At 35.7% G+C, this 26,780-nt stretch overlaps 1 protein-coding gene across 1 annotated transcript in view; it reads right to left on the bottom strand.

Annotated features, from left to right (window-relative positions):
- Positions 1 to 537: 537 nt before the first annotated feature.
- ARAP2 (ArfGAP with RhoGAP domain, ankyrin repeat and PH domain 2) overlaps positions 538 to 26,780 on the bottom strand; it is a gene marked incomplete at both ends in the record, with an annotated part of 116,660 nt that continues 90,417 nt past the window's right edge. Inside the window, 8 exons of the mRNA XM_080626850.1 lie at positions 538 to 882; positions 4,713 to 4,844; positions 8,718 to 8,781; positions 9,251 to 9,286; positions 11,061 to 11,143; positions 14,045 to 14,184; positions 21,618 to 21,746; positions 26,272 to 26,389. Of these exons, the coding sequence (XP_080482976.1) occupies positions 538 to 882; positions 4,713 to 4,844; positions 8,718 to 8,781; positions 9,251 to 9,286; positions 11,061 to 11,143; positions 14,045 to 14,184; positions 21,618 to 21,746; positions 26,272 to 26,389 (1,047 nt within the window). The remainder of the gene's footprint in view (positions 883 to 4,712; positions 4,845 to 8,717; positions 8,782 to 9,250; positions 9,287 to 11,060; positions 11,144 to 14,044; positions 14,185 to 21,617; positions 21,747 to 26,271; positions 26,390 to 26,780) is intronic.

Consider the following 26,780-nt stretch of genomic DNA (forward strand, 5'->3'; position numbering starts at 1 on the left):
TTTCACATGCCACTCTGTCAGAGCACAAATATATAGCAGACACTAATTTTTCTCTTAAATAGTAATAATAAAAAATTACATGCAAAAATGACTTCTCAAAGCAGATGTTACTCATTTTTATAGTGTTAGACAACTATACTGCAGACCAACAGTACAAATTTCACTGTATATCTTGACTTCTTCCAAAAATATCTCTCTAGTACTTACAAGATGATACAGAATATAAACAGAACAAAAGCTTTGATAGTGCTTAGGATTATTATATCAAAGAAATTTGCAATAAAATGTAATAGATAAAACCCAGGTGTCATTGCACTGCACAGGAGAATTTCCAAATTTCAGGAGTTCTTCATAATCAGTCCCTCAGTTCAATCTTAAATTATAACACGAGGCATAGGCATATACAACATCAACAGCTGCATATAAACAAATTATTTCCTTTGCCCTGTACAAATGACATCAAAAAAAGACTATTTTTGCATGGAAAATACACATACAGACATCTATATGTATATTTCAAACTTCAGACTCAGGAAGTCAGATGGAGGTTTCATCATGAAGTCCTCTGTTCTTTTGCAGCACTGTATTTAGTTCCTGAATCACATTTGATGGTAATTTTTTATCTAATTCCGAAGTAGTTTTGTTCTTATTTTTTTTCAGTGCCTTATATGGTCTTTGATGTAGGTCAGTCATCATTGCACCCACATCCTCAACACAGATCAAGCTCTGATGTGTTTTTGCATGATTTCGCACTTTCCCCTCCTTCCGTTCCAAACATTGTGCCACAATAGAAGCTTTTTCTTTCAATTTTTTTCTTTCTTCCAGGAAGTCATTTTCATGATGCTCACCAAATTTTGCTTTCTCAGATTGCAGCTCTATCTTCTGAGAAAACAAGCAAAGAGAAACACGGTCGCATTCAAGCAATGTTCAGTAATATTCAGATAGCAATTTTTGCTCATTAGTTTCATGTAACATTTTAAAAATATTTTTAAAATATTTAAAATATTTAAGATTTAATTTTCATCCTATAACAGTATCCGATATTTTAATGTTTTACAGCAGATCCATATACTCTTAAAAACTCAGAATTCATAAATCAAAGACAACTGTGAATGTTGTAATTCTTAGAACTTAATGACTGAGCTACATGTATCTACAAAAGATTATTTTACAGGATCACACAAACACTTTCAGCAGCTGTTCAGTACTACCTGATAAATTATAAGACTGACTGCTTTTTCAAATTTTGGCTAGAATTTTAAGTAACATACTGGGAACTCAGATAAAAAACAAACTGATGGCAATGCCACTGTTCCATACTGGTATGCTGTTTTTAAATTCTTAAGCTGAAGGAAATGAAAGGCAAATAAAATGTCACATCTAAACTCGCAACTGGTGTGGCCAATAAGAAGCATATCTGTACAGTGAAATGAAAGTGCTGAGAACCCAACATCCACACTATTTCAGGTCTCTTGCCTTGTTTGTTTTTGGGGTTACATGGGTTACCACTAGTGCATGCTATGTAGCAGATTTTAGTTTGCCTGAAGACTTGAATTCTGCTCCCATCAGTAACAACTGCTACCACTTTAGAACCTCCTACTATCACCTAAGCCAGCAAGAAGCATCCTATTATTTTTATGTTCATCGTATTATTTATATCTTAGCTATAGTCAGTGAAAAGAAGCTCAAGGCAACCAAGAAACTGTCCCAATGACTCATGAATGTAAGTTCTGTTCTGCTAAATACTTAAAAAAGCTATAATTTTCCATTTGAAGTAATTGCTTTCCACAGAAAATAATGTTTTTGAATGAACAAGGTAACAGTGACATTATCACCAATGATACATGTTCAATTAATAAAATAACAATAAAAGGCCTACCTGTGATAATATATATATGTAGTATGTGAAATGTAAATTGTTATTCAGTACCTTTCAGAAAACAGAGTAAGACACTCCAAGCTATTCACTATTACTCAGCAAACTAAGATATGAATACCTTGTGGAATTAAGTCAGGAGCAACAATCTTCTATTTACAGAATTTTTTACATAACGTTTCAATTTTGCATCTTTTGAGAAGAAAAACACCAACTACCCTCTGAAATCAGCACAGCTCTCCTGCTAAACTGGGTATAGCAGGAGCCCTTTATATAATGAGCATAGGAACAGGTTAAATACAGAACTCATTTAAAGATTGCCTGCTTCTCTGAAACACTCTTGGGTATTGACATGTAGGCCCCTTAACACACACTACTATTCAACATATTGAACTTTTAAAGCAGATTCAGTATACCGAGGAATCCTAATTCCAATTGATTCAGAGGAAACTTTGTATTTGTATTTTAAGAATATTCAGTTGTTGGAGCCAAATTCTATTGTTCAAAAGAACATATCTGATGCATGACCAGAACTGCCGCATGAAATTTTTTAACAATATTATTTCTTGATATTTGATCCACTGCCCACTCTTAATCTCATGCTATTTATTACGCTACTGGACTCCATACTTTTCTCCCGATAACCCTTAGTATAAAAAGCAACAATTTCAGTTAGAAATAGCTGTTTGCCTGTAAATTTCAGGCCTTTAATCAAATAATTAGTGAACAAAGTGATAATAATATATACATCTAACTACATTTTCTTTTTGTCTGCATATCACCAACAAAAAAACCATGGAGCAACTCTACCTATTTGCATCCTCCTTTATCCCCTGTTCCTTTCAAAATGCTACAAAGGTACAACTTATGGTATTTGACAATGGAAAGTAAGTTTGTTTTTTCCCCCTTATTCCTCAGTTTTTCTGTATTTGGAAATAAAATTACAGAATTACTGCAGATATACAGTATATTTCTACTTTGTTTAAATGATTCTACTCTCCATGTATGCAACAAGTAGTGCACAAATAATGGAAATATTTTGATTCCATTTTGATTCCATTTGTTATTAGAAGGATTCTTAGTTATACAGTGGTTTCAAACTTTGGGCATTATATATTTATTTTGTTAGCACGCAATAAAACTACTTCCAATAATGGGAAAAAAGAAGGCATTCAATATAGACTTTTTAGCACAGAACTTTAATGTTAAACTCGTTAGTTTCTGAGTATCTTTAAGTTGTTTAGCATTTTTTTTCCCTTATATTCACATCAGAAAGATACAACTTTTTTTCATTGTCTTACAGTCTCTTTTCTTGCCTATATGAGGGTAACTTTGATCACATCTCTACTACAAGTTTACACATTGATCTGTAAATAGACCTCAATTTTTCATAAACCAGCATCTTTCAGAAAATGCTTCCTCCTATTAGTACTCTCTAATGCTTTAAAATTTTTGCTTGTCAGAGACGTATTACAAATCCATGGAAAGACTGGAGGCGTGGGTCTCCAAAGAGATGTCTATTGCTTTACTGACTGTAATTTACTGTTGTATAATATTTCTCCTTAATAAAACATATCATATGGTTACTTTCCACCACTATTTTACTGTTCATCCCAGCTGTGGCTTGTCAGGTAAAAAAAAGTGTTAGTTCTATATTTCCCATCTTATAATTTTGTGTTAACCTTCCTAAAGACTTCAAATGCCTTTGGACTAAAACTTCTCTAGATGTAGTCAGGGCGTAAATAATGAAGACTGTGATCTTCTATTTTTAAGTTTAAATGTAGAATTTCTCGAAGTTGCAGTGTATGAAACATTAGAGTCCTTCCTAATGAGGTGCATTATCAACAAAAATATTAATAATAAAAAAAATCTTGCACTATAAGGTATTAGGGATTTTAAATCATGAAGCTCAAAATCAAATAAAACCTTTATCATATAATGTCTGAATTTGCAGCCATCTCAAAGAACTTATTACAGATGTCAACTGTACCTGCGTAAGAACAGGTAAGAAACATACCTAAGGGCTATTAAGTTTTCTAAATGACAAAACCTGTGATTTATTTTCATAAGAAAACAGTTTTAAAATGCAAATATTAGATAGAAGAAATTATCAAAGAACTGCAAAAATACTTTGAGAGAAGGTTAAAACAAAAGGACAAATTAAACAAAATAGGAAAACCATAATTGCATTCACACTGTATTATAGTCATTTTGTAAGCCAGAGTAGAAATGCCTGAAGAAAGCAGAACAAAAGAAAGATGGGAGTTTGCTGTTCAGATAAAGCACTACTTCTACCTTTGCTTTTGGTTTGTTATGGAAATGAGTCAGCTTCACCAATCCATACCTGTACCAAAATCTCTTTAAGTGACGATAACACATACCGTATTTCTACATCCCTTCAAAATCTTCTAAAACATGCAAGAAATAATACTGCATACAGTCAAAGGACCAAGCTGTTTTGTTTCAATACTTATTCTCTGCTCTATTAAGATTAGTTACCATTATTTTTCCTAAGCAGAACAGTGCCTCCACTAGCACTGCTGCTTCTCAGGTAGAAGTAAGGCAAATAAGTCCACCCCACAGTCCTATTTACTTCTAATGAACAATCCTTGTTCAAAAAAACCCCAAACACAAGTAACAATCCACTACTGATTTACTGAACAGTCAAAGAGGTGACACAAGTTCAGGTGACAGTGTGTTTTTACATTAAGTTGTCCTGCTCCTTTAATGACAAAATAATGAAAAGAACATCCTGAAGAGTTCATTATTACTGAACTATTTTAAAAAGTACAGCACTGTGGTTATAAGTTCTACACGAAGTTTAAACATCACTTACTTCTGAACTCCCTCTGATTTTACAAGTGGTCTTCTCTTGATGAATGGGAATTAGTGGTAAGCCTCCAATCTTTGGATTTTTAGTTATAGACTGTTTTCTTGCTTTTCCAGCAGGTGGCCATATATCTGCATGCTGAAGGACAAAATGAGTGGAATTTCATAAATATACAAATCTTTTTTGTGATGTAAAAGTCCTGGAAAAAGCCATCTACTGCACAAAACCATGCCCTCCTCCTGTGGGAAATGGGGGAAGACACTACGGTGCTTAAAATCATGCTAATATTTTGTAAGTGCTGCACAATGTTGAGTAAACAGAACCAAAACGTCTTTAGACAATTTTCATTTGGCAAACATCTTCCCTCCATATTATTATTTAAATGGCCTTCTAAGAATAGAAAATATCAACAAACAAAACACATTGACTCAATTCACATTTTCAAAATTCCACATAAACATGCTTTCAGGACTCCCACAAAAGTTTCTAAAAGAAAATAAAATTACCCCAATTTGCAAACAAGCGTTAAAAATTTATATTAATAATTTAGGAGAAAATCATTGCTTGAACCTACAATAACAACGTATGCTATCTCAGAGGAAATGGCTTGACATTTTGTTCCAATGAAACACTGAGAAGGTTATTATCTGAAAGATCAAATCTTGCCAACCAAAATCAATTTACTGTGGACCAAGATACAAGAAACAAATGCAATTCAGACAGTGATTAAGAAACTTTAAGTCAGCTTCTGAAGCAAGCTGCCTCCCTTAATTCTCAGCAAGCTTAAGGAAACTATCCCTGTCAAGTAGTTGATTTTTCTTCTTTGTCTGTAACATTTCTTAAAATAGAACTCTAGGAAAGTACATCAGAAATACTAGCAATGTATTAGGCCATATAATAAATGTATATATTCATAGTTTTGACCTATCTGTTCAATTGCACCTCATGGTAATACAATGTGCCTCTTCAGCTGATCAAAGGCAATGGAACTGGAAGAATACTATCGTGTCCATCTTCATATCAAATAATTACTTCCAACTGTATGCTCTGCATGCTATTAGGTGATTTCGTACAAAACTATTATAGAGTTCAAGAACAGAGTTTTATCCATACTTTCTAGGATGCTTTTGCATATAACTGAAAGAACACTGGTCCGCCTACAAATCCTCTTAGTATTTGCCAGCTTAAAGTATAAGATTAGTAACCTCTGAGATAACTTTATTTTCTGCATCAAAAATACTCTTGTTACTAGATTACAGTGGTAGGTACACTTTGCTAGTTGTATTTTCTTCACTATTTATACTAGAGGAATAAATATTATCTGAAAACAGGAGGAATAAAAAGATAACTATAGTACTATTCTCTTACTGATATTAATTAGCAATAAAGTCTTATTCTGCTCAAGCACTGAGGAGCAGAGTAACACAGTTTCATCTCCCTCCTAATTGCATTGGATCATTAAATGTCAATTTCTTAAGTATTCAAAACCTACTTTACAGTAATTCTGAATTTGCAATTTAAGCTATTCCACTGGCAAAATGTGCTGTCCTCAGTCTCTATAATATAAAGCTGTTCAAATACCGTGATAATAGATAAGGTAAAAGACAAGCTATCTTCCCTAAAGACAGCCTCAATTTGATAATTCTAACCAGAAATAACCTCAGTTGACATTTACAACTTTCTGTTTTAGAAATGGGATAATGTGATAAATGTCTGCTGCTGAATGATACCAAACATTTGGAATGGTATATTTTAATCCCAGCCAGCAACTAAGTATCACACAGCAGCTCACTTACCTCACCTGCAAGGGATGGGGAGAAGAATCACAAAAAAAGTTAAACCTGTGTGCTTGGATAAGAACAGCTTAATAACTAAAACAAAATAGGATAATGATAATAATTACGATGATGACGAAAAAGGAAATAAAAAAGAAGAGAGGAATAAACCCTAAGAAACCCCAGTGATACACAGTACAACTAATCGCTATGCCCTGACCAACACCCAGCCCATCCCAAGCAGTGATTTGCAGCCCCTGGCCAACCATCCCCTGTTTACAGACTGAGCGTGATGACCCACGGTATGTAATATCCCTTTGGCTAGTTTGGGTCAGGCGTCCTATCTCTGCTCCCTCCTGGCTTCTCGTGCCCCTCCTCAGTGGCAGAGCATGGGAAACCTAGAAGTCCTTGATCAGGGTAAGTACTACTTAGCAACAACTAAAACATCAGTGTATTATCAGCATTATTCTCAGACTAAAGCCAAAACACAGCACTGCACCAGCTACTAAGAAAAAAACCATTAACTCTAGCCCTGCTGAAACCAGGACAGGAGATCTTACAGTAAGCTTCAGCAATACGAGCTATTGCATTCTCAAGAAGATATTCAAGGTAAAATATATTTAAAGCAGTAGATTGTAGTAACAACAATACAGCAAATTGCATCATTAGCACTCAATTTCTCATGTAATTCAGAGTCTGACAACTTGACTGATGTTCAGAACACTGATTAAAGGAAAAAAATCCAAACCAAACAAACTCCATAAAAAAAGCACTACATCACCCCAACACCCCCCCAACCCCCAATACGAAACCAAAACACTCTCTCAATGTAGCTCATTAGTACTGCCAATTCATTGTACTGTTCATTTATTGGAATAAATTTTTAAAAATCAACAGTATTAATTCAAAGCAATTTTTAATGCACATGGAATTATTTAACTTTTTTGTTAGAAAAAAAATATCTTTAACATTGAGCTGTATGTCTGTTTTTTATCTGTACTGTCAGAGGAATATTCTATATTCCACACTACCTGATCAGTATCCTAATTGATTGCACTTCCTGCGATTTTACATCAAATGGCCTTCAACAGTTACCAAGTTTGTATGAGTTATTTCTAAGTAGCCTATATCAATAACCTCTGAGCCTATTTGTTGTGACACCACTCATGTTATGCCCATGAGATATATGCCAGGACCAGTGTCTGTTTCCATAGAAACTACAATAGTTCAGTTAAGGGAGCTGAATAAGACAAAAATTTGGAAGTCTTCCTTACAAGGCATGTGTTCTAACACTACTATCTATGAAGGTTTAGATTCTGTTTTGGAAAGTCTCTAAAAACTACATACGGCAATAGTCTTGTGCCCAGTCCAAATCATGTAATATGTAAAGCTCACAGGTAATCATAAATCTAGTGATGTTTATTCATAGTGATATTTCCCAAAGTTCATTGACATCACAGGAAAGGCAAGAAAAATCAGACTCAAATACAAAATCTTTTAAAAATCTTAAACTATGTCCCAGTCTCCTGTCAGCTTGAACTCTTCCCATCTCTCTTACTCCTGCTTCCTCCTATGAAAATATTAAACTCCATTTGCAAGAACGCATTATATGGCACTGAAATGTACACGCTCCTTACCCACAACCTAGTAGCAAGAAGAAGATTACTTAATTTAGGAGAATTCCTATCCAACACAATGAATTGTCAGTGTTAATTAAGCTAACCTGGATACCAGAGGAATAATGCTGTATTGGAATAGCTCTTCAACAGGGCTAGTTCATTCACTACATTTTGAAATGGGACACCTATCATGACTGGTTTGTATCCAGGGTCCAAACTAGTGAGTAGAGAAACAGCACTCAGGCATTGTGGCACACAAACACATCCTTTAGGTCAATAGCCAGAATTTCACTCAGAAGAGGATTATTACTGCAAAGAAAATGAGTTGTCTTTCTTTAACCAGCTTCTCTACAACACAGAAGGGAAAAATAAAAAAAAAGCCAGAATGTCCTTCTCCCTTACTCTCAAAGCGCTTAGCTTTCATATGAAAATGACATTACAAATAATAGTATTCACAGACTAACAGCCATCTTGTTGCAGTTTTATTTTATTAGGTAGTCCAGAAATTTTAACGGCACTGCAAATTTATCTATAACATAGCCACAACACTACTTATCATTGTTTAATGGCATTTTCAAAACAGCAGTAAAAGTTAAGTTCTTTGATCAGATTAGTACCTGTGCAGTAAAAATGCTGATCATCCACTCCATCTGCGCATCTTGTCCATCACAACATATATACCTAGAATTCAATATATAATTAACAAGAAAAGCAACAAAAAATCCTTGCAGTTAAACATATTAAATAGGCTTCTAAACAATTTCAAACAGTGCTTACATTCATTTATGAATGCTGTCTGTATTTATTGTTAACACTTCCATATTAGGAAATACAAATACTTCAAATTATCACTTTACCCTAGTTTGAAGACCATGCATGTACTTAATTTAAAGCACGTGCATAGGTTTAAAAACTACCATTCTAAGTTCATGAAAATAATTTGCTTTATGGCCACAGAAGGGAGACAAACACCTGACCCAAGAAGACTATCAAACATGAAGACTGTTCAATTAATTAAGAAAAACATTGCAAAAAGTCAACATGCAAAATAATTTCCATTAGTTTCCAAACATTCTTATTTTGAAATTGAACATTTCAACAAATATTAAATACTGAAGTGAAGCCAACCATATGTTTCATGTTTACCTACCACTGGTGCTTTTCAGAAAATACTGCAAGTCCCCAGCTGAAACAAAAAGAAAATTTTGAAGATTAGTTTCAGAAACTCAAGTTCGGGACAAATTTCTCAAGCTACAGAGATTCACTACCTTTATCTAGTGCTTTTAAGTGTGTGTGTGAAATTACAAGGTTTAAATGCATACTGCAAATCTAGAATGAAATTGTGGTTTTGATGATGGATCTTACTCATTTCCTCACGGTTTATTCACAGGTAATGAACAATCTGTTCTGGACAAAGGGTTATAGACAGGCCCTGCAGATGATGGCTAACTACTTGCCACATTTTGGTTGTGGCTGTACTTTCTGAAAGCTGCTGGAAGTAAAACTGCTAAGATAGTGCCCAGCAGAGTCCACTGCAGTGTGGAAGTCACATAGTGTGCTTTGCACTATAAATTAAAGGAATCACACCAGTTTACGTATATTTTAAATTTGTTGAAAAAAAAAAAGGGCATAGGTTCACAATGAGGTGAAAGAAACAGACACTCTGGAGATCCTGAACAGATTTTGCAGTCTGCTTTTGAAAGCAGACTGAAAATAAACCTCAAGGGAAGAACCTACCTGCAAAGACTCATTTACATAATCTGTTACTCCTATTTTGGACTCATTGCCTACTCATTCTGTGATTTAAAACTGTTGTCGCGCAAGAAGGGAACACATGCACAATCAATATGATTGATAAAAGTGATTTGTTTATTGTGCTCAAATAATGGGTATATATAGTGTCAAACTGCCACGTACACACAGCTTCCCGTAGTGATTGGTTGGCATATACAGCATTGGGTACATTCCAGGTGCATTTCGGTGATTTTCCCTGCTCATATACACATCCTCCTCTCAAGGCCTCTGTTCCTAGTTCACAGACAATTTTTAGCTACAAGGTTGGCCAGCTGGTCTTCCATCTCTATTGGTTAACTTCCAGGGTTTTTCCACTGCTGGCAACTGTACACAACTGGTGTTTTTTCTCACTTTCACAGAATCTGTGCTTAATTAAGCTCAGACATGGGAACATGACCTTTGCTTGCTAACCATACCTCCACATAAAACAACAACAAAATTAAAAGAAATACCAACTTCTTCCCTAACACAATTAAGCCTTGAAATTTACAGCCTTTTCAGGGCATTTTGATGCGCCAGCTGTAAAGCTGTAAAGGAAAAGTCCAAGCAGGTCTGTTCAAAGGCTACAGCCCACCCCCTTGGGATAGGATCCTCTGTACATTATCTCAGTGTCCCAAAGCTTTGACCAAACAAGTACTGGAAACATCTGAGAGAAACAGGTGTCATTTTTCACTGCTCTTTTCCAGAGACATAGTCACTGATGTTTGTAAAGGGCACGGTAGTCTTCAGCTAGAATAAACATCAAAATAAGGATCCTGAAAAAGGAAAATCCTTTACTGAACAACAGGAATTGTCACCATGACTGATAGGTTTTCTCTTCTCTCTTTTTTTTCTTGGTGCAAAGGCGGCATGTCCACCAATGAATGCAGGACACACAATACAAAACTAAATGAGCTAGCAGCAGGCATACCCACAAGAGATAATATACTTAAGATTAACAAAAGCCAATCAATAAAGTAATTTCCTAGCACAGAACAGTTAATATGGAGCACAAAAAGAGAGATAGAAACAACACAAATAATATTATAGAGGGTAATTTAATTCAGCATACTTGAATTGGCATCTTGACTTTTCCTTGTCCCACCATGTTTTATGTCCCCCTGACTTGACAGTACTATAAGTACCTCGCTATTCAGTGCTTAACCTATTCTCTTTTCTATTCTTACTTTGTTGGTGGCTTCATTTTCTTTTTCACTCCAAGATAAAGCTTCAGGGAATTGAGAGACAACACTTTTTCAGGTTTGCTAGCCTGCAAATGAAGTAAGATATTAATTATTTTATCAGGAATGTGCAAAACAGAAAATGCCACATCAGGGATTGCACCCTTCTTTTTCTTCCAGATCATTAATTTTTTTCTCTTTCCCACCAACAAACTGTGCCAATCACTATTACTGGAAGCAGTTTAAGAACATGAGGTCCACATGAAGTCACAAAACTGTAACACAGTTGGAATAATGAAGATGTGTTGTTACAATTCACACTGCTGGAGTTCTGCAATACTTAGGCCCAAGCTTTTCAAGAGAGACAGTCAGGGAAGATGAGGAGTAGGGTTGGCCTCTGTTAAAGTTCTTCTATGGGATAGACAATATCATGGTGAGCATTTGCTTCAGATCACGCAAACAGGATGAAGAAAAAGCAGCTGAAGTCTTTTAACAACCCAAAGAAATCTGCAACTAGCTTTGGACCCCTCAATAGTAAAAAGAGAATCAGTAATCTGGAATGAGTTCAGCAGAAGCCCACCAAACTGGCTGGGAGCTGCAGCACTTGTCCTGTGAGGAGAGGCTGACCTAACAGCAGCCCCTCAGCACCTACAGGGAAGTTACCAAGAAGACTGAATGAGGCTTTTCTGATTGTGGGAAGATGACTAGACATGAGAACAAACTTTTTCCCATGAGGGCAGTCAGGTACTGCAACTGAAAATGGGGTTTTCAAGACTTAACTGCATCAAGCCCTGAGCAACCCATTCTGACCTCAGTTGCTAGCTCTACTGTGAACAGAAAGTTGGACTAAAGTTCTCCTGAGGTTCTTTCCTTGCTCCTTTTTGAACAAACTACATTTAGCCAACCTACAACAGACATAAACCTGCACTAGGTATGAGAACTGAAAGTTCCTGAAGGATGGAATCCTGACAGGAAACAATAAAATTCTCAGGAGAACTATTCTACTACAAGACCACAACTAACAACACGCTAACATTCCTTTCCTGCATTTCAGTCAAGTGTTTGAGTTTTCTACTTAGAAACAAACAAACAAAAACAACCTTAACAAATCTTACAATCCCATTACAAAAAGCTACTCCAGTGTTAACTGTCTTGGATTCCCAATTTCTTCCTCTACAGCTTTCAATCTCCAACACTCCAGTGTGGGGAAAAAGTGACAGAATCTGAGATGGCATAATCATATGCAAAAACAAAATCAAACACGAACTGAAAATGAAACAGAAAAACACACTACAATTTTCTGGTCAGTATTCTTATGTAACACCCTGCTCAAAGCAAGGGTACTGCCAGGATGAAAGAACACCCCAACAAAACATACTATTTAGTTAAACAACAGTATACTTAGCATAAAAATGTACCTCACGGAAGCCATTTGGACTGTGTGCGAGCGTATTTCTTAACAACAGTACACTGTAGTGGTATGTGCAGTCAATTAGCACATTATTGTAATTTAAAATACAGTATCACAGAAACGTTTCACTTTTTTGATAACTGCTCTTGAACAAGAGAAACACTTAACAGAATGTATTTCCATCTGCATACACAAACTTAATTTGTTGTTAATGAGAATTTATAAATTAATAAATAAATGCAGTCTTACTAAATACAGTTTTCCATCTGCAATGTCAAGCTTTCCTACTATTCATTTCTGACTAAAATTAAACCAAAATTATTAGTGGAAGATGCACCTCTCAAAAGAAAATTAACAAATGGATATACACTATTTTATCGGAATGCTATTTTGACTTGCTTTTTTCAAAACCAAGTGCAAAGTCATTTAAAAGTAATACTGTTAAAAATTCCATTCCATTCCATTCCAAATTTGTAAAACAAGATGGGATAAAAAAGCAGAGCTTAAAGCAGTACAACAATCCTATCACAAACTCTAAGATACTAATTAAGGTTTTATGAGCATGTTCATTTATTCTCATGTATGTGCCAATTTGAGTTTCAGCACTAAATTATAAGATGCTATTTTTGACATTCTGGGGTTGTTCTAATTAAGATTATATCCACTCCGTCACAAGAGAACACAGTACTTCTTCTGCTTTAGCTTACCTGAGTAATGGATCTGTCTGTATGAAAAAGTATTTTATGAAGGTCAGCAAGTATGCCTCTGTATTTATTGGATGGGCAAAACCAGCAGTCAGCAAAAATAAACGCATTTTAAACTTTAAGAGCTTTTTTCTTTTTTTAAAAAAGGCAAACCACAAAACCAAACCAAACATACAGAAATTATCAAAACTAAAATGAAAACACAGTTCACAATGCATATTTAGTTTTATACTTTAATACACCCAAAAACACTCTTTAAAGAGAACTTACAAAGCATTTAAGACCCATCATGCCATTAAGTATTAAGTGGAATTCTGAGGCATATCTAATTACCAATACTAGTTTTTGGAGGACTGAGAGTGCATCTGAAAACTGTTGTTGGAAAGCAGGGAAAGATTTTGCTAGTGTATTGAGAATTAGTGTTTCTTACAATTTCTTTTGTCACTACACTTGTAGGTGCAAGAAACCTGGAGCTTGTAATTTCAAAAGCCTCTGTATGAAATAACAAGAAAAACACATGCAGCTCACTTAAGTTCCGTATTATTTCTATAACTGCTCTCTGAAATATGTTTTCAAAAAACTTAGTCACAGCTTAGTCACAGAAGTTGTAGGCATTGTTGAACATTGCTTTATTTTTTTTTCTAAATCTTATAATAATGCATAATTAGAATAGCTAAACGAGCAACTGACACAAACTCCTTTTACTAAAGCGTCTGTGCAGTAATAAGATAAAAACCTTGTACTGGAGCCCCAGACTCTAGAAATTCTCATTTACTATCAAAAAAGTTAATCTGTTTAGCTTCTTTTTTTTTTTTTTTTTTTTCATAGAAAAAAGAAAGCTTAAGTGAGTTTGGTTAAGAGTTTGTCTGTGGTACCTTCATATCCTTATAAAGAAGCAAGTTTCCTTCCCGTAACACAAAATAACGTTCCTGAAATTTGTTTCCAGACAGTATTTTTGATGGTTCTTCTTTATACTTCAGATTGCCTGCTTTCACACTACCTTTGTCATTTTTCTCTATGAAGAAAATAAAAAAGCATTTTGTTAGATTTCACAACTCTATTTTTAAGTGCCCCTAGTATTGCTGTTTATTAAAAGACTAAATTTACAATTTCACTGATTTTATATTAAATACAAATAATACAGCAATATATAATTCTACATTACACTTAAATACTTATATGAATATATTATCTATTAATAAGAAAGGTACTCTTAAATATTGACAGATTATGATTTAATTACTATGGGACAAAAAGGCTTCTCTGTTCTAAGATAACATAGCAAGGGTCCATCAACGCACTTTAATTAAAACAATCCTTTCAGAATAGAAAGTGCATTTAAATCCAAAAGTACAGCATTGGTACTTTTAATCTCTGTGCTTCAGAGAGGCAAAAATTTTCTTTAAAGATTCGATTTTGTCATAAGTCTGTCTACATTTTCCTGTTTGAGTCAAAACACACAGAAACACATACGTATTTGGTAAAATTAATAAAAATCATTAAAACAACCTCCACTAAAAAAAAAAAAAAAAAAAAAAAACAACAGCCAAACAAACCCAAAGCACAACTTTGTAGTCAGCTTTATAAAGCATTGAACTTAGTACTGAAAAAGCTCTTATTTAAAAAAGTACCAGAACAACTGACAATTTTCAGTGTTAGCGACTAGATTTTTCAGTATGTCCTTAGTAGTTTAAAATTCTAAATAAATTAATACAAAAAGGTATTACCAGTACATATAAACTACTGCACCACCACTTCTTGCTAGCTTTGGTTTTCCTATTCTGCTCAATATATGTTTGGGTTTTGGGGTGTTTTTTTTTTTTTAGACTAGTTTATCAGCTTTGCCCAAAAACATAATCTCAAAACCCAAGAACAACATGTTTTAAAGAATTTGACAATAAAAAGTAACATAAAATACATTTTCATTTGCTCAAGAAAGACAAAGAATACAAAAAAGACCAACTTTCACTGTTTGCATATTTTCTTTTTCATTTGTAAAGTGCAGTATTATACAGCCACAGCTAGTCACGCTCTGGCAGCAACACTTATAACATGTATTAATCAAAATTATCTATTTTTTTCTATCTTCACACATTCTGCTAAAGGAGCCATCATCATCTTAAAGTACTGCATGATGTACACAAAGCCAGTACGACAGGTTACAAGGAAGAATTAAGAATTTGCATGAAACATCACTAACAAGCATAAAATGTGGGGTTTAATACAAATATATTGCATTGTACTGTTTCCAGCTACCTGCACTTCAGTATTTAAGGGATTTTTGTTCTTCTTTTAAAGAAACTGTAGACAGGTATTCCACACATGACTATTTAGGAAATAAGTAACATTTAAATCGTGAAAAATGTATTAATGCATTACATGGATAATTCTGCATGCACAAAACGTCCATGTTTCACATGTCCAATTATGTAAATATACTTTAAAGTGCACATAAACCCCTCAGTTAGGTTGTATTTCAAAACTCGAGAGTCAGATTCTACTATCATTTGTACGGCTATAGAGACTTTGGGACTAACTTGAAAAGCTGTATCTAGATCCCATCTTTAATACTGGCTGAAAAACAGCTGTTTAAAGGGTTGAATTAAATTATTCCTTCTACTAACCCTAATTATTTGCAAAAAGAGGATAATTAAAAAATATGACTCTTAATTTCCTGTCACTTTATATCTCGGTACAAACTGAAATGATGAAAAATATTATGTTTAAAAATATAATGGAAATGAAAAAGATAAAATGTCTTTAACTTATTAAATAAAACCAACTACATTCTAATCAGCATGCTTGCTGCGAACCGAAAAATCTCAAAAGAAGATTTCCCAGTATTTTCATTGGAGTTTAAGATAGAATCTGAATACAGAATCAACACATTTTAACAATTAAAATCAGAAGTTATTTGGATTATCTCAATTATAAATGTGAATAGAGATGCATAGTTGAAAGAGGTGCTAACATGTTCCCTCTTTGCCTGTAGGAATATGTATTTCATGTTCAGAATACAGTAGGAATCCATATCCACAGAATCACAAGTTGTTGTGAGACTAGCAGTATACTTCCACATCTGTACCAAATTACAAGACTTTAAACTTTTGCACACAGCTCCCGACATGACACTCATTCAAAACTTCACATAGAAAATCTCACCATAAAAAAAAAAAAAAATCTATAAAACACTTGATACTTAAAGACCTTGAAAAAATAATGATCCTCTGAATTGATGATATTCTATATTTTTTAGAAGCCATTATTTCATAAAGTAATCTAAAATAATTGGGATGTGTCCTAATCAGAATATTTTTTTCAGATACATACTAAAAAACACACAAAACTTTCTAGAACTTTGCATCTACTAAGAACCAGATGCACTCAATCCATTCAGCATTGATCTACCTGTGGTTTAGAAGTTTGTGTTTCAAACAACACCTCTGAATAATAACCCCTGTTCTCAGAAATCAGTACTTCCTACTCAAATTACGTAAATCTTTAACAGTAAAATTTCAAGGACCTATATACACACACCCTTTAGAGTCAATCTGTATTTTTCTAACTAATAAAAATTTAATGTGGGAAATCTTCAGGTAGGGAGAAGAAAAAGGGGCTTGAAATAGTACTAAGCTGTACTGAGTACCTCTTAAACCAAAATAATATGCACACCTTGCCCTTCAGAAAAGCACTTGAAAGAGTGCTTCTGCAAAGAGGATGAAAAGCTATGGAATGAAATGTCAAGAGAAAATAACTAAAGATCTTTCATCTCTAGAAGGAAACAGGAGAACTGGCTACTCTTGATTTGGAGAAAGCTGAAGTTCTCAACAACTTCTTTGCCTCAGTCTTCACCGGCAAGTGCTCTGACCACGACCCTCAAGTCTTGGAATTCAGATGCAGGAACACATGAGAATGAAGACCTTAGGCCCACTGTAGGGGAGGATCAGTTCGAGACCATCTTAGGAATGTGAAAGTGCACAAGTCCATGGGACCTGATGTAATCCATCTGTGGGTCCTGAAGGAGCTGGCAAATGAAGCTGTAAGCCATTGTCCATCATATTTGAAAAATCAGAGCAGCCAGGTGAAGTTCCCGATGACTGGAAAAGGGTAATATAACCCTCATTTTCAAGAAAAGGAAAATGGATGACTCAGGGTACTACAGACCAGTCAGTCTCACCTCTGTGCCTGTCAGGATCGTGAAACAGATTCTCCTGGAAACCATGTTATGGCACATAAAAAAGAACAATGTGGCTGCTGACAGCCAGCATGGCTTCACTAAGGGCAAATCATGCCTGATGAATTTGATGGCCTTCTATGGTGGGGCTACAGAACTGATGGATGGAGCAAAGCAGTTGAAGTCATCTGCCTGGACTTGTGCAAAGCGTTTGACTCTGTCCCACATGACATCCTTGTCTCTAAATTGGAGAGACATCAATTTGATGGATGGACCACTCGGTGGATAAAGAATTGGCTGAATGGCTGCACACAAAGAGTTGTCAACGGCTCAATGTCCAGTTGGAGACCAGTAAAGAGTGGTGTACCTCAGGGATTGGTGTTGGGACTGATCCTGTTCAACATCTTTGTTGGCGCCATGGACAGTGTGACTGAGTGTGCACTCAGCAAGCTCGCCGATGACACCAAGCTGTGTGATTCAGTTGATACACTGGAGGGAAGGAATGCCATCCAGAGGAACCTCGACACGCTTGAGAGGTGCACCAATGCCAACCTCAGTAAGTTCAACATGGCCAAGTGCAAGGTCCTGCACCTGGGTCGGAGGAATCCCAGGCACAGCTACAGGTTGGGCAGAGAAGAGATTCAGAGCAGCCCTGTGGAGAAGGACTTGGGGGTGTTGGTCGATGAAAAAATGAACATGAGCCAGCAGTGTGTGCTCACAGCCCAGGAAGCCAAGCATATCCTGGGCTGCATCAACAGGAGCGTGACCAGCAGTTCGAAGGAGGTGATCCTGCCCCTCTACTCTGCTCTCATGAGACCCACCTGGAGTATTGTGTGCAGTTCTGGTGTCCTCAACATAAGAAGGACATGGAGCTGTTGGAGCAAGTCCAGAGGAGGGCCACAAAGGATAAGGGGACCAGAACACCTCCCATACAATAACAGGCTGAGAAAGTTGGGGGTGATTAGCTTGGAGAATAGAAGGCTTGCATGGAAACCTCACAGCAGCCTTCCAGTATCTGGCAAGGGTCTACAAGGATACGGGAGAGGGACTCTTCATGCAGGACTACAGTGATAGGACAAGATGTCATGGGTTCAAACTTAAACAGGGAAAGTTTAGGTTAGATATAAGGAAGAAGTCCTTTACTGTGAGGGTGGTGAGGCACTGACACAGCCTGCCTAAAGAAGTGTAAATCACAGAATCATAGAATAGTTAGGGTTGGAAAGGACCTTAAGATCATCTAGTTCCAACCCCCCTGCCATGGGCAGGGACACCTCACACTAAACCATGCCACCCAAGGCTCTGTCCAACCTGGCCTTGAACACCGCCGGGGATGGAGCATTCACAACTTCCTTGGGCAACCCATTCCAGTGCCTCACCACCCTTACTGTAAAGAACTTCCTCCATCCCTGGAGTAAAATGCTCCATCGCTGGCAGTATTTCAGGCCAGGCTGGACAGAGCCTTGGGCAACACGGTCTAGTGTGAGGCATCCCTGCTCATGGCAGGGGGGTTGGAACTAGATGATCTCAAGGTCATTTCCAACCCTAACTATTCCGTGATTATATGATCCATTGGAAAGTGAAAAACCTACCACAAATCTTCTGAAATACATCAATAAACTAACCATTTTTAACTTGAAAAGGAAAGCTGAGTTCTAGACAAGAGAAAATATACATCCAGACCTTAATACAATGCTCGATATTACACAACATGAAAAACTAGTTTTAAAAAGGAGAAAATGAGAATAAGTATAATTATGAAAAAGGAGAATGTACTATGTATAAGGAACATGAGAAAAGCTGCAGGGAAGACAATGACAAGTTACCGAGATGAAATGAGGATAACAGAGTTGTTCCATTAGGCTCACAACTGAACCAACATTATTTCAAACATCATTAGAAGTCTTTGGAAATAAAAGGAGAAAAGTGCTGATGACACCAAGCTTTAAGGTAACATTAACAGGAAAAAAAAGGTCAAGCATATAATAATTTAGTCTGTAGTGTTCTAACATAAATCAGAGAACCAAAGAAAATTCACTGAATTCAATTATAAACATAATACGATCACAGGCCTATTAATTTTGCTTGTAGGCTGAATCCACTGTTCAAAAACATACTTCAGACAGTAGTGGTTGGACATCTAGTAGCCCTGCTACTCAGTAAAAAGGAACTACCCACATGAGGAGTGTATAAGAGTGGAAAGATGAAGGTCTTCATTTCTTCCTTCAGGACAGCCATTATTTCTTGTGCACTTCAAGATGGAGAGCCACAACTGCCTCTTCTTTAGACACTGGAAGCAATGACCTGATCATCCTGTGTCTTTTCTCATTCTGATACTATCTAGTGATGGAAGTACAACACTTATTTAAAAAACCCTTCGTTATCTTTTTGTCCTGAAATAGCTGCTTATTTGTTTTAACAGTGTACAGATGCAAGATTAGAAATAATAACAATAAACAACTGCAACTACAAAATGTGGATGAATGTGCAGACTTTCTGTGCATCTTTGCCTACACTTAATATCTACACTTTCACGGAAGCTAGTGAAATTGCTCCTCAGTATTGCTAATATTTCAGAGCAAATTTACAAGCTAAGAGTGGACTCAAGAACTCTAACAAGATAAAATTACTATAGAATTGTGTTGATTTTAGATATTATTTTATAACAAGATCCAGTTAGAAAAAGTAACATTTTAGAAATTAAAGTATGTTCACCATGTAAAACTTCCTTTAAGTTGCAATTCCACCCTCAAGTAAATATTTTTTTATACACAAGATTATCATGTAGAGTTTGCAGAAATCAACACTGTAACTCTGCAACTGGCAGAGACTTTTTTCTTCAAACCACTAAGAAAACCAATATAACTTATTTAATGAGTTTTTGATTATTTTAACATGCATACTCACAAAAAAACAGCCAGTAAGTGTAAACATTCAGTCAACAGCCAGTGTGTCTAGACTAAGGTCAAACTGAATAAACAGATGCAAACAATTACTGTGATGGGTTGGGAGAAATTAGGAGAGAAGAAGAGCAAATAGCAGATTTCCTCTTTAAATAGTACTACATTTTGTAAATTGACACTAGCCTGATCCTTATGTATTTCTCAGAGCAGTGGTTCATACAGTCCTTAAAACCCATATTCTGATTATTCCTGAACACATACTGAGTGAGGTCATGGAAGTCCATGTATCAAGCTTTTAATGAAGTAGGCCATTTCTCTCTATTCACTGTCTGCTATGACATGTTTTGAGATACTGGAACTCAAACATAATGGTCATGAACAGAACACTTGTTAAGGTTGACTTGTATTTGTGGAATATGTTTTTACAGGAATAAAGGATGATGAGAGAAGGCTAATACTTTCAGAAGAATAACAGTAACTTTTATTTCTTAAAATTAAGACAGAAGAGATATATAGATGGAGAGATTAATACCTCTGTGGATGGGGAACAGAGGAAAAGAAAAGACTGCATATTTGACTAAGTCATTAGATAAAATCAGATGGGCATAAATTAGGCATTGTGTGTCATCATCACATGTTTTACAGTGACAGCATACAGGATTTCAACTGCTTGAAAACAGGATAGTAATTTTTGGATCTTTTAACTTCTAAACCACTGCTTCCTTCAAAGTGAATGCTATATATTATTACATGGTAGACTTCAATCCAGGTATCATGTAAAAAAACAAAATAGGATGGGGGCAGCTTGTAAATCATAGTTTTCCACCGTAAGTTTGAGCTACATCTCCTTTCAAGTGTCAGATCTAAATTCCTCATCCTTTTTAAACGCTGCATACTCTCTAATGAGCTTTGTAGTTTGAAAGCCTCAGATTACAAAATAGATATTATTATTAGCATATAAGATTATTTAACATATAAATTACATGGTTATATATAATGTAATTACATATACACAAGATATATGTATATATAATCCACAGAGAGAGAGCATAGTGAATGGACTATGCAGAACTGCTCTATGGATAAAAGAGCAGTCACAAGTTTCACAGCAGAACTTCAAACACTGAACTGAATGTGAAATTTCTCTGTACTTTTATGTTCAAATGGGAAAGCTTATAGTTTGTAGAAACAAGAAGATCCATGAATTTTACATTTTAAAAGGAGGTCAGCACAACCCTCAGTAAAACAGTAACTTTCATAAAGTAGTGGTAATCCAAACGTTCTGGGACACTCCGACCCAAGGAAACAGCTATAAAAGAACTGCCATCCTCATGTCCCCACATGAAATATCTAAGTTTTAAAAAAGATACATACCACTGTAGAGTTTTATGATTTCTGCTGTTAGAAACCTCTTTATTATCAGATATGCAGAGCCAGGTTCTGGTAGTGAACTCCAGTGAAGAACTTGTTCTAATACATTCTCTGTATAATGCAGAGGACGTTCTGAGAAATGCCGCAGGGGAAAAAAAAAAAAAAAATTGAAAAAACTAAACAAACCAAAACCAAAAGCCAAGACTGAATGCCCTTAGAAGTATGCTTATACGCAACACTTTCTCATTCACTTTGAGCTACAGAAGAAAAGCACTGTTTTCAAAATAAGACAATTACGCACTTCATTGACTTTCTCCAGCAACACCTGTGCTGGCAGGGTCTGCACAGATAATAAATATCAAATTAAACAAGAATAATCAAATGTTCAGTGACTTTTGTATTTATGCAAGAAAACATTTGCAACTAAAGACGCTAAAACACAACTTTCAAACTAAATACAAAAGTTAGGAACTATCACAGAGCATACCAAAGTTTGACAAAACAGAACCAACAGAAGAAGGCATGATAGACTGTATGTGTGCACTTAACACTTCATTTGTTCAAACATACATTTGTGGACAGATATCATCCATCCTAAAAGACAAACACTGAAACCCAGGATTCAATTCCACAGAATTGAAAAATTTCAGGGATAAGAATGTCCATGCAGTACTCCACACAAACCTCAGTTCATACACCAAATGAAAATACTGAAGATCTGGCAAATAGTCCCTAAATCTGCATTACCAGACCCAGCAGAAAACCGAGCCTGGCAGGTACTGCAACACAGACTGAGGTATCATACCAGGCAACACTGGTGTACATGGAGGAAGACTGCCTAGTTCCCCTACACACACATACATGCCCCTCTGAAGGCTTTCACCTGCTCAGCAGCAAGCACCTACAATAATTAATGAAAACAAAAAAACCTTAACAATGGCTTTGTGGGCTACAACAGTAGATCCAAGTGTCATTTTATCTCCAAGAGAGATTTTTCCAAACGTTCTGACTTTCCTTTGGCATACCAACTTATATGGGTCAGGCCTTGAGAACAGCTGGATACAGTGCCTGGAAAGTCACACCTGTGTGACACTGTCATGTTGGGTCTGGCAGTCTACCCCTGTGTCTCTTGAATACTGAGGGGAAAAGTATGTCACCACAGTCTCATTTTTCATTTCTGCTAAGGCAGATGAATATGAAATGTCTACAGCTGCTTTGGGACTGTCCAGCAATACATTCTAGCAGAAAATATTTTCCTGAACACCACAGATTCAGAAAGCAGCAGTCACAACACTTAAGTGACAGAAAAACCTACTACTGTTTTGAGATGCAAAAAGTCCTACCTTACCTGTAAACTTGCTATACCACTTATAGAAAAATTTTATTATTCAGACATGACAACAAAGCAGCCTAACAAAACCACCATTCTGTAGACAGCAGCTCAATCCCTACTTTATAACACCATTTCTTGCAGCTCTTTTGTTTTAAATGGTCAAACTTTCAAAACTCCTTCCTAACTTTTGGGAAATTGTAGACTCTGATGTGATAAAGTTAAAACAACTTGTCCTTGTACAAAAGAGTAAAAACAACTTTACAAATCAACAGCAGGAAACACTGGCAAATCACCACATCTTCCCAGAACACCAGCACTCCCAGAGTAAACACCTACTGGTTTATTTATAGTTACATTTAAAGACCATCTGTCATCACGGATTACACGGTACATAAATCATCATGCTGAAATGCATTAGCTATTTTGCTGGCAACACACCTCATTTACAAACTATCCATCAGGCAAAAATTACTAAAAAAAAAATATACACCCTGTTTTGTAAAAGCATATGGTATTGAACATTCTTCATTAGGTTAGATTAAATTATCAATTATTTCAACTTTTCTATATGCAAATAATTTAGTTTATTTTTAATATTGCAATTTTAGTATTTTGAACAGCAAGCAGTAAACATATATGGCCAATTACCCTTTCACAGAGGTCATATGCTGGTAAATATCCGAAACCAGTCATTTTCACCTTAAGCAACATTCACTATCGAGAGAAAATTACTTGTTAGAGAATTTAAAATTCTAATTTTCTTGGCTTCTCAGGGTTCGTTTTCAGGGCAGTACATCTTAAAAGGTAAAATAACTCTCATAATACTTCAGGACTTAGTGCAGCAAACTGAATGCCACCAATACAGGCTGAGAAAGTTGGGGCTGTTCAGCCTGGAGAAGGGAAGGCTGCCTGGAGACCTCATAGCAGCCTTCCAGTATCTGAAGGGGGCCTACAAGGATGCTTGGGAGGGACTATTCATCAGGGACTGTAGTGACAGGACAAGGGGTAATGGGTTCAAACTTAAACAGTGGAAGTTTAGATTGGATATAAGGAAGAAATTCTTTACTGAGAGGGTGGTGAGGCACTGGAATGGGTTGCGCAGGGAGGTTGTGAATGCTCCATCCTTGGTGGTGTTCAAGGCCAGGTTGGATGAGGCCTTGGGTGACATGGTTTAGTGTGGGGTGTCCCTGCCCATGGCAGGGGGGTTGGAACTAGATGATCTTAAGGTCCTTTCCAACCTTAACTATTCCATGATTCTATGGTTCTATGCACTAGACAGATACCAGACCGCGGCAGGAACACAAGCAGAATATTCCTTTCTGTCAGTAAAACACTGATCATTACTATACATTTGAAACAACTAAGCAAACTTTGCTTCTGTCATGACAGGTCATAATGTCATCTTATTTGTAAATGCCTTAGATTACGTGATGTTAAACGGTGTTTGTTAAATGATGCTAATAAAAATCAATGTGCAGCAGCATTTGGACCAGGGGCTGAATAGGACTGTTTTTCTCTGTTATTCAGCCTTCTGAAAATCTGCTAGATTCAGCCATAGCACCACTGTAGTCTCCCTAAGTGTCTCTTACTACATGCATTATTTTTACTTTTCAACATTATTAATTCAGTTCTGATGCACAGATTCTTCCAGAAAGGTGTCCATGTAGAACATTTCATCAGTCTAATTATTGGAGACAGGTGCTGAATTATGACTTTATTTAGTTTACTTTTTGATTGTTTGCTGTGGTTTTAAATGGTATGCCATTTCTACTTTACATTGTAACTCTTGTTTCAATGGGATACACTCTAATCCCTTGCCAATATTTATTGTCCTATACAGGGCTGTAATGTCTTACTCTAAGCTTAATTTTGATCCTAATTTTCCACAGTCATTAGCTCGGACAACTAAAATACTAGCTGTTACAGCCAAACACCTCAAGAAGCTGCTGTGGGGTCTATCTTTTCTATTTATGTTCTCTCAGCCCTATCTAGTTCAGCTTTCATTTGCCTGTAAATGTTTTATAAGTTTTAGAAAATAAAATTTCCTCTTCAGTTTTTCCATTACTCAGTCACAAGAAATAGGATTTCTAGAGTACTTGTAGGAGTTATCAGGACTCTTCTAAAGATAATAGATGCTAGCATTCTTTGTCAGTTGACACCTGCATCTACGAATGTGGAAATGAACTCTGTTACAACTCAACACAGGATCACCACAAGAGTACAAGATGCAGAGAGATCAGGATCACTTAAGTCAAAAAGGAAAACTTATTTCCAATCTTGTTACCAATATTGCCAAGGTCAAGACTGAGCATATCATGGCTATCAGTAAATCTGAAGAGATTATTGTAAGCATGTCTGAAAATCAAGTACAACAAAACTATTCAAACAAACTTGTAATGTTTAGTAATCTTAGTTTTCTCAACTTTTTAAAAACTTTTTTTCTTCTTAGCTTAGAAATAGGTACCTTCACTACAGAAATAGTCCACAGTCCACTTCTGTAACATGAAAATAGTAAGAACAGCAGCTCTAATATGAAGTACAAATAGACAATGCTTTTTACTAAAAGCTTATTTCTTCATGTATTCTTCAAAAATCATGTAACAGTGATTATCCATATAAAAATAAACATAAAAAATAAATAAAATATGCATAAAGAAATCTGTATTACTTCATAGTAAGTACCTCTAATAATAAAATGCAAGCTCTGGCACACCTGAAACACTACCTACATTAAAAACTCTCTACAGTTCATGAATATTGTTCCTGTGACATTTGTTCTTGTTGGCAGCAGAACCATATTTAAAAGAAATGTTTCAAAATTCTGCCATATACACAGGATTACATACTTTATGCCTCCTTTTTCATCTACACACTTAAAATAACTGAATAATAAAAAAAGATTCTTTCTCTTAAGTATTACATGTATTTTCTTATTTCATTTTCTGAAAAACATTTTTCTTTATAAAATCAACTGCTGACATTCTAATGAAAGTAAGTTTCTTCTTTTGAGACTTATTGGTAAGAACTACTTTTCTTTAGCTCATGACCAATGAACTGCAAAGCAGAGTAACATGAAAAACATTTTTTCAGCATCAATTTATAAGCATTTCAAAACAATTCATCACATTATTTCTGGCAAAGTGTAGAAAGCAATCATGCAGATGCCCAGCAGCCAAATGTAGAATAATGGCATAAAGGCTAATTTTCATTTTGTTTCTATAAACCTTTTACTAATTTTTTTAACTAAGCTTTTGATTACAGTAAGCATTAAAAAATAAAAATTATAAAATTTTCTGAACATATATAAATTTAAGGGTCACTAACCTAGTTCACCATTTTCAAGTACTTCAAAAGTAGCCCAGATATCATCTTTGTTGGGAATAATGTTTTTGATTCCTAAAACATCATTAGTTAATTCTTCTGCTTCCATCAAAGGTGATACCTAGAATACAAATAGAGGCAGTTTATAATATTGTATAATTACCAATTTCAGATTCATTTTTTAGAAATCTTGCTCCCTGCAACTGACTACTATTACTACTACTACTACTAATATAGGCAGTAGATGCCCACAGTTGCAAATCCATAAATTGTCAGACTCCTGCATGCTTTCCTCACTTTTTTTTTTTCCACAAAATCAAAGTTAAAACTTTTAGCTGTCTGATTAGTGGTCCACCCATCAAATTGATGTCTCTCCAATTTAGAGACAAGGATGTCGTGTGGGAAAGTGTCGAACGCTTTGCACAAGTCCACGTAGATGATGTCAACTGCTATGCCCCTGTCTGTCAGCTCCCTAGCCCCATCACAGAAGGCCACCAAATTAGTCTGGCATG

This window comes from Psittacula echo, assembly GCF_963264785.1.
Source record: "Psittacula echo genome assembly, chromosome: 1".
NCBI lineage: Eukaryota > Metazoa > Chordata > Aves > Psittaciformes > Psittacidae > Psittacula > Psittacula echo.